The 9,499-nt window shown below is 51.0% G+C and overlaps 1 protein-coding gene across 1 annotated transcript in view; it reads right to left on the bottom strand.

Moving 5' to 3' along the window:
• Positions 1-3,185: 3,185 nt before the first annotated feature.
• The window catches only part of NBAS (NBAS subunit of NRZ tethering complex), a 94,530-nt gene continuing 88,216 nt past the window's right edge, over positions 3,186-9,499 (bottom strand). The window contains exons 51-52 of the mRNA XM_074285419.1: positions 6,461-6,589; positions 3,186-3,601 (exon numbers count right to left, since the gene is read on the bottom strand). Coding sequence (XP_074141520.1) covers positions 3,326-3,601; positions 6,461-6,589 — 405 coding nt within the window. The 3' untranslated portion in view covers positions 3,186-3,325. The remainder of the gene's footprint in view (positions 3,602-6,460; positions 6,590-9,499) is intronic.

Raw genomic sequence — 9,499 nt, 5'->3', positions numbered from 1 at the left:
ACAGACCCAAGCTATTCAGCTCCATGTCTCCCTCCCATAGTGGGGATGATTCAGGCGTCCTGTTCTGCCCAGCTAGTTCTATTTCTCCATTTTATCGCCTTCATTCACTATCTTTCATGCAACATTAAATTTCTAGTTGGTGGAAAGGAGACCAGTGCACATGTCCTAAGATGCAATCATGGAATCATCAGTCTGTCTCCTCCTTTGGACACACTCACACACACACATACACATACACACACACTCACATACACACACATACATACACATACACAACACACACACACACACCACACTCACACACACACATACATATACACACATACATACACATACACAACACACACACCACTCACACACACACACATACACACGCATACACATACACACATACATACACATACACAACACACACACCACTCACACACATACACACATACACACACAACACACACATACACACATACATACACATACAACACACACAACACACTCACACACACATACATACACACACTCACATACATATACACACATACACACACGCACACACACATACACAACACACACACACCACTCACACACACATACATACACACATATATACACAACACACACATACACATACACAACACACACACACAACACACTCACACACACATACATACACACACTCACATACATATACACACATACACACACGCACACACACATACACAACACACACACTCACATACACACACATACATACACATACACAACACACACACACACCACACTCACACACACACATACATACACACACTCACATACATATACACACATACATACACATACACAACACACACACCACTCACACACACACACATACACAACACACACATACACACACATACACATACACACATACATACACATACACAACACACACAACACACCACACACACACATACATACACACACATACACACACGCACACACACATCACTCACACACACATACATACATACACAACATACACACCACACACATACACAACACACACTCACACACACACACACACACACACACACACACACACACACTCACCTGCCTTTCACTTATCAGCACAGCAACAACCGTGGCAGACTCCTGCTGGCAAAGAACAGAGGCTTCCCGTAGCTTCTCAAGCAATGGTCTTTAACAAGAAGGGATCATTATGCAGCTCCCTCACCATGGCAGGACAAAGAACACTGATGGGACTATGTGAAAACATGAGGGCTTTTGGTTTTCTTCAAGGAGTCTTTTTCAAAGGGAAAGGATGCGAGGAGCACCTGGGAATCACAGCTGATCAGGGAACGTTTCTTAAGACAAGACTCTGGCCGAGAGCTCAGAACTCTCATCATCAAGTCCTGGATCCAGTTTTTACATTTACAAGTCATAGATCCATATTTTAAAACAATATTCTGCTATGGACAAGGTCTCCTGTAATCCGGGACCATATTGAGAAAGGCGGAGTCCATAAGTTTAGGTTCTTACTAAGGGCTAAGTTGGTACTTAACAATTGTCTAGCTCAGAATTCACACCTTTAGTTCAAACCTCTAAGGGAGTTTTCACCTTGAAGGAACTTTAAAGAAGCAAGTTCATTGGCTGTAGGAGCTCCCACAAGCGCCTGGGAGTGCCCACAAGCCCATTCTCTGGGAGGATAAAAAGAGGCAGCATTGAGCCTGCAGAGTCAGTCTGACTGGGAGATTGAGTTGGGCCGGCAGTCTGGATTGAGTCAAAGAGAAGGCGTCCCGTGGATTCTCGAGTCCAGCAATCCCACTTTTGGAGGGGAAGGCTCCAGAAGCCTCCCAAGAAACCTGCTCACAGAGGAAAAGAATCTACAGAAAAGAAACCTCCTCCCAGAGGAGGATTACAACTGAGAGACGACGGAACTTTACACATAAGGTCGAGGGCGAACCGTCTCCTGTCCCCTCAGGCCAGGTGCCACATTTCAAGGACACTGACAAACCGGGGCATGGAAGGTGCCTTCGTCGAGAGGAAGATGAGCAAGATGGTGGATTCCCAACCAAAGGCGGATCCACTGAGAGAGTTGGGCATGAATAGCCTGGAGTAGAGGGAATGGGAGAGGAGGGCCGTGGCAGCCACCACCAAGCATTTAAAGGGCCATCAGCCAGAGGAGAGAGCTGACTGCAGTTTAGGAGAGAGCTTTCGTAATGGCCGAGGTCTGGGAGCCAGGGAGAGATTTTTTGGCTGTCCTGAGTTTGGAATGCCTATGGGGCAGACTTCCAGAGGAAGAAGTTCAGCAGGAAGATGGCAAACGAGCACCGGTGCTCAGAAGCGAGCTAAAGGCTGGAAATAGAGATGGGTGATGCTCTTCGTAGAAATAACCAAACGCACAGGAGCTGAGGACCAGGCTTCTTCAGGTCAGCCGCAGAGGGTAGAATTGAGAGCAAAAGAAAAAGCTGCAGATATAAAAACCTTTTATTTTTTTGCAATAAGAGAAAACAGATTAGCAACGAGAAGTGTCCCAAACTGGCATTGGCCAGCCTCCTCCACTAAGACCAAGGACTCGGGCTGGTCCTGAGGTCCTACATTACAGAACTCCTTTCCAAGGCCTGAACCGAAGGTGTGAATTCTGAGAACTGTTTAGACAACCTGAGTTCTTGTAATCCTAACCCCTAACCATTTGAGAAGAATTGCTGGCAAAGCACTAATCTCAGAGTTAGGGCATCATCTCATACCACGTTCCACAACATACCCAAATAAAAATACAAAATATTAAAAGTTAGACCCCTGGAAAAGAGAGAATCGTAGAAGGTTCTTTCCATAGCTAGGGTTGGGGTAATTTTCACCAAAGAGCAAGAGAAGCAATTGTAAATAAATATCTAGCTAAATAAATTAATAAATAAACTTAGCATTTTGACTCCACGAAATTGAAAAGCTTTTGCGTGGAGTAGAATAGGAGGAAATCCCTGCACATAATAGGTCTGATGTGCTATTAATGCCTGCAGGCAATAAAAAGAACAATCAAAGCAAACACGGAACTAAGAGTCCCACCGCCTGGCAGATAAACGAGCCCAGTCAGTGCTGTGGGCTGTGGAGAGGCAGGAACATTAAGGTGCGGCCTTCCTGCACAGGCCGAGGAAAGACGCGCTACGTTCCAGAGGAGAAAGAAATGGGCACCAGCGACCATCCCAGGCTCACTGGGGACATCCAGCTTTATTTGCAGGGCTCGGGGAGGGCGGGGACGGGGCAAGGAAAAGGACCGCACAGTTTCTGTCTCTGTCTCGCAGAGAAGTGCTCCGTTGGCCGTGGGTGGGCATCAGCCCGAGGGAAGGCTTCATACCCAGTCCCGGGCAGCGCCGAGAGCAGCCCTGAAGGTGCGAAGGGCGCTGTAGACCCCCCTCGAGGCCAGCAGCAGCGAGCCAGCCTCGACGCTGTGGCCGGCCTCCCGCAGCTGACGCGCCGTCTCGTCCACGGACCAGGGACCGTCCCTCTGGTGGGCCAAGAGGTGGTCGACGAGGGGCCGGAAAAAGGGAGTGGAAATGCATCTCGCCGCCAGCTTGGCGTCCAGGAGCAGGGAGAGGAGCTCAGGGTCACAGCTGGAGTCGTCCACCTTCAAGAAAAGAGAGACAGGTGAGGGCCGGCTCCGAGGCGGCCGGAGGCTCGGGACATTCCTTCCAAACGACTTTAAAATCATCTCAAGTCAAGCTCCGGAGCAGCAGGAAGAGGCACTTTTCCAAGCCTAAGCAAGCTCAGCAGGCCCAAGGCCAAGGTCTGGAGGCCAGAGCTCATGGCCCCAAAAGCAGAGACAGTAAGGGGGCAGACAATCACGGGGGCCGTGGCTGACACCGGATGCTTTGACTGGCACCTCTGGGTGGTAGTCCCAGAGTGGCGAGGAATGCTGGGGGGGAGGGGAGGGCAGTTACAAGGAACTGGGGGGCAGTTCCTAAGCAACTTCAGACAGAGATCTTGCCCAAGTGAAAAACAAAGCACAGAGCAGGAGGACCCTCCCCTCCCTGGATCACACCCCCTTAAAAGTCCCCAAGCTCCACACTAACTCAGAGAACAGCAGCCTGAAAAGTGCATCCCGCTCCCGGATGAACAGAACCTAACTTTAAGATAAAACACAAAGCCAAGAAACAGGTTGGGGAAATGAGGAAACAGCAAAAACAAAACAAATAAATAAACAACAAGAAAACACTTGACAGAAAAAAAAAAAACTACTATAGTAGCTTTGATAGGGAAGACCAAAACATAAACTCATGAGAATATAACAATGTGAAAACAGTAATAAGAAAAGCCTCAAAAAAAAAAAAAAAATGCTAAGTAGACCCAAGTCCAACAGGAATCCCAAGAAAAGTTTAAAAAGAGATAAGAATAGCAGAGGAAAAACTGGGAAAAGAAACGAAAGCGATATAATACAATTATGAAAAGAGAATGAACAACGTGGTAAAAGAGGCATAGAAAATAACAGCTTAAAAACAAAATGTGCCAAATGGAAAAGAGATATGCAAATTTACTGATGAAAATATTTCTTTAAAAAGCAGACTTGACCATGTGGGAAAAGAAATACAAAAGCTCATCCAAAGATCATTTTGACCAGCAGGAGGAATACAGAGAGGGTTGGAGAGACATGAACTGATGCTGAGTGAAACGAGCAGAACCAGAAGATCAATATACACTTCAACAATGATACTGTACGAGGATGTATGCTGATGGAAGTGGATATCTTCAACATAGAGAAGAGCTAATCCAATTCCAATTGATTAATGATGGCCAGAATCAGCTACATCCAGAAAAGGAACACTGGGAAATGAGTGTAAACTGAGAACATTGTTCTTTTGTTTTGTTTTGTTTTGTTTTTCTTTCCAGATTATTTTTACCTTGCTGAATACAATTCTTCCTTGGCAACAACAACAACAACAACAACAACAAAGATCATTTTGAAGAAAAAGATTCCTTAAAAATTAGATTTGGGCAAGTGGAAGCTATTGTCTCCATGAGACATCAAGAAACAACAAAACAAAATCACAAAGGACTCAATAAAGTTTAACTTTTACATTCCTATAAATACATAACTCCTAGGAAATTTATCATTACGAGGGGAGTTGAATAGAGTTTACGTGGACAGAGGACATGTACCAAAAGAAGGGGGAAGAGAGAAGTAGAAAGGGGGAAATGTTCTCATATAACAGACACACGAGGAAGAGCTTGGAGGGGAAAATGGGGGGGGGAGCAATGTTCATCATAATTAAGGAAGGGAAGAATACACACACAGAGTTATATCTTAAAAAGAGAAGAGGTTGAATTGAGGGAAGGTAGTGGTTAGAAACAAAATAGTTTTTAGAGAAAAACAAAAGAAAATAGGATAGAGGGAAAGGCACAGTAATCACTGTAAATGTAAAGGGAGTTATTTCACCTTAAAAACAGAAGTGGATTGGAGAATGGATTAGAAACCAGAATCCTACAGTATGGTGTTTACAAGAGACAGACGAAACACAATGACACGCAGAATTAAAATATAGGGCTGGAGCAGAGACTAATATGCTTCAGTCAAAGTGAAAAAGGCAGGAGCAGCAATCAGGATGGCAGACAAAGCAGAAGCAAAAAACAGACCTAACTGAAAGAGAGAATCAGAGAACTACATTGTGTTAAAAGGGAGCACGGACAATAAAGTAACAGCAAAAAGGTTCACAGCACATTTCTCCAATAATGGACCCATTTTTCAAATATACACCGAGTTAAATTTATAAAAATAAGAACCACTCCCCAATTTATAGATGATCAAAAAATACAAACAGGCAGTTTTTAGAAGAAGAAATCAAAGCTATCTCGAGTCATATAAAAAAAGCTCTAACTCACCAGTGATTAAAGAAATTCACATTAAAAGACTCTAAAGTACTATCTCAGACCAGTCAGAAATGGCAAATGCTAGAAGAGATGAAGGGAAGAGATACACTAATAAATCGCTGGTAGAATTGTGAACTGCTCTACTCTGGAGAACAATCTGGAACTTTCCCCAAAGGGCTGTCACGCTGGGCTCCCGCCAGTATCCCAAAAGGAAAAGGAGCTAAAAATGTTTGTAGGAGCTCATTTTGTGGGGACAAAGGATTGGAGATTGAGGGGATATCCATCCACTGGGAAACGGCTGAACAAGGCGTGATTGTGGCTGTGAGGAGTATTATCGTGGAAAAGAAAAGATGAGGGAGGCTTTCAGAACAGCAAGACCCACGGGAACGGCCGTGGAGAGAGGGGAGGAGGGCCGGGAGGCGTTGGGCGCAGCAACGGCGGCGCCGTGGGGATGATCGGCTGTGAAGGAGTGCGCCCCGCGCCAGGAGGGCTCCCAAAGGGGCCCATGTGCCGGGGCTGACACGCCGAGCCGGATGTTCTAATTACCTGAGGCGTGGGAGGTTCAGAAATCTCTCCAGGGATGCTCCGTGAGTCACCAGGAGAGACGGGGCCCAGCACCTACCTGGGCCACGGCGGCGATCTGCTCCAGGGCCAGCGCTTGGAGGGCTGCGTCCTGACTTTCCAGCAGCAGCTTCAGGGCTGGGAGCAGGAGGTTCTGGTTGAGCAGCAGCAGGGCCAGCTCCTTCACACACTGAAATCGGAAGCAGAGAGCCTGCGTGAGACCCCGGGGCACCGAAGGAAGCAGGTGCCAGGTCAGACCCCCCACAGCATCCACTGTAAGACGGAGAGGGAGAGCGCAGGCGACTCCTCCCCCTGTGAAGGCTCATCTGGTGGTACCATTGAGGCAGCATTAACCAGGTAACCTAACCCGGAACCAAAGGCAAACGTCCCACAACATCTGCAGAAACAACTGCGTTTGCCTGAAACAGACTGAACAGCTCAGCACGGGCCCCTCGCTGCCCCATCTGTCTCCCAGCGCCCGCGCCCAGCTAACAGGGAGACCAGACACCCCGGGAACCCTGAATGCAGGACAAATCTCAGGTAACGGGGCCTTACGCCCGGAGCGCTCTCTCCACTACCAGATCCGCCCTGTGGTTAGCGGGCAGACGGCCAGGAGGGCCTCACTCCCGCCCACTCCCCGGGAGAGGCAGAATCCAGCTCCACGTGGGCCTGGACGAGTCGCCCCTCCTGACTGAGCCCCATGGTCCTGCTCCGGAAAGGAAATACGGGATTTACGTGCTGGCTCACACTGGGAGAAAAACCCGTAACGATGGGCATCTCGGTGCCCACCATACCAAGCAAAGTACCTAGCACATAGTCAGTCAACAAGCCTTTATTAAGCACTTCTCACGTGTCTGGTCCTGTACCAAAAGCCCTCGCTGCCTTCAGAAAGCTCACGTCCCAGGGGGACGCTCTGAGAACAGCTGGCACAAGAGGTCACCAGGGGGCAGGAGGCCAGCTCTCCACGGAAGGTGAACCTGGAGAGACTCAGGAAGGACAGGCTGAGGTCGCCCTGAGACGGCGCCTCCAGGAGGGAGTCCGAAGTCAGGAAGCAGGCTGCCACAAAGCGAGACTCCCACCACGCCACGGAGCGCGACCGTGGCACCGGCAGCACCAAACATCCGCACATAAAGCTTCAAAGAACAATGAGCCTGTGGAAGTTCCACTAGAATTCCTGGATGAGAGGAAGCTGGAGAACGAAATGTTTAAAAAGCTTCAAAGTTTTTTTTTTAAAAATCAAATAAGAGGGGCAGCCAGGGGGCGCAGTGGGTGGAGCACCAGCCCTGAGGTCAGGAGGACCCGAGTTCCAATCTGGTCTCAGACACTTTACACTTCCAGCTGTGGGACCCTGGGCAAGTCACTGAACCCCAGCCTGGGGAGAAAAAAAGAATCTCTGGGAAAGTGGAAGCCACGAGGAAATAAAGAGCTACGACATCACACTTCGAGAGGCTTCCCATGATCAGAGCAGGCGCCGGGTTCTTCCTGAAAGAAACGCGTGTGAATGCAAGAAAAAGTCGGAATCCAAAGCTTCCCGGTCAAAGAAAAGGCCCTGCGGCCGGCCAGGAAGGAGCCCGTCAGAATCCCTCCAAAGGAGCGCGCAGCTTGGAAGGGGGCGTTTCACAGCAAGGCCGAGCCCGATCTGCGGGAAACGGGCACTTAGGGAAGTAAAGGCCTTCGGAGCAGGCCCTCTGAACAATCAGGTTTGCCAGAAAACCCGGAAGGAGAGAGATGGGAACAGTTTGTTCAACAGCAGCTCCGCAGACAAACGGCAGCCCAGGAACTGTGACGGGCGTGAGGCCGGCCGAGGGCTCCAGAGGCAGCGCCCTCGTCGGGGCCCTCGCAGCTCCGGGCTGTGGGAGGGGGCGCCACTCTGACCCCCTCTTCCTCGCCTGGGGGTTCCCAGCATCTTCTCAGCCCAGCTCAGGCTCAGTGGCCTGTAAGGAACACTGCTCACTGTTTGTAAAATCAGGACGCCGGCCCTTCCCCCCCGCGGGAGCTGCTCCCCCATTCCTCGATCTTCTGGAGGTCACAGTGACTGCCGCTGGTTCTGCGCCCATTTGGACCCGGAAGCTCCAAGGCCCCGAGGGCAGCGGCACTCTGCTGCTCCGGCCTCAGCCTCCCGGCCGCCATTTACGTCCTCCCCCTTCCAGCGGGAGGGAGAACAAGCAGGATGCGGGCTGCCCGGGCTGCTCCCTGCACTCGGGGGCCCTTCTCTGGCCCCCCGTCCTGAGCCCCGGCCAGCCCGAGCGGGGCCACCGCGCACCCCTCCTCCGGGCGCTCAGCCTGAGCCCTGCTGTCAGACCCGCTGCTTCCCTGTTCCGGAAGCTCCCGTTCCCACCGACGGCCGCCCTGACGGGCACAAACGCTCCAGACACAAGGGCACAGACGCCGCTTCAAACATAAGGAGAGATGGGGTTCAAGAGCACAAACTTCTGGACTTCCTCCCGCTCTCTTCCGAGCCTTCTTCCAGTCTCCTTCTTTCTTGTAATTGCTTTCATTTCCTCCCTCCTTCCCCCCTCCCTCCCTTCTTTCCTCTGGTACCTAAACGATCTTTATTCTTTCTCGGCTATAAAAGCAGCAGGGGCGCTGGGGCAGCTGGGACTGGGGCACGCAGCGGGGGCTTCCCCTCGGGCGGAGTCGGAGCGGCCCCGGCCCCTTGGCCGCCTTCACGCCACAGTCACTGATGTAAATCCGGTTCCTGGAGGTGCTGGTGCAGCTTGCGGAGCCGCTTGCCGTAAGCCTGGTTCCGAGGCCCCGATCCCGCCAGGGCTGAGGGGCCGCGGAGGGCGCAGGGGTCCGAGCGTACCCGGGCACCTGGAGGCGGGAGAGGGGCGGGGCCGGCTTTCCCTCCGTGCGGAGGGACCCTGGTCCCGGGCCCGCCCTCCGTTTTTCGGCGGCTCTGGGCAGCGGCCGTAGCCGGGATCTGGGGTTCGTGCATCCACTTGCCCCGGCCCGTTTTCCCGCTCTCCTCTGAAGCCGCGCCACATGCGGGGAGGCCGCCTGCCTCACACCGGAGCCCGGGGCCGGCCCCTCTAAGGCTGGACCTTCCCTCTGCTCCTGCAGGCGCGCCCTGCCATCGGCGGCGCTTCATATTCTTTGC

This window comes from Sminthopsis crassicaudata, chromosome 2 (genome assembly GCF_048593235.1).
Source record: "Sminthopsis crassicaudata isolate SCR6 chromosome 2, ASM4859323v1, whole genome shotgun sequence".
NCBI lineage: Eukaryota > Metazoa > Chordata > Mammalia > Dasyuromorphia > Dasyuridae > Sminthopsis > Sminthopsis crassicaudata.
The sequence above is the reverse complement of the archived record's forward strand: the minus strand, read 5'-3'. Positions and strand labels throughout refer to the sequence as shown.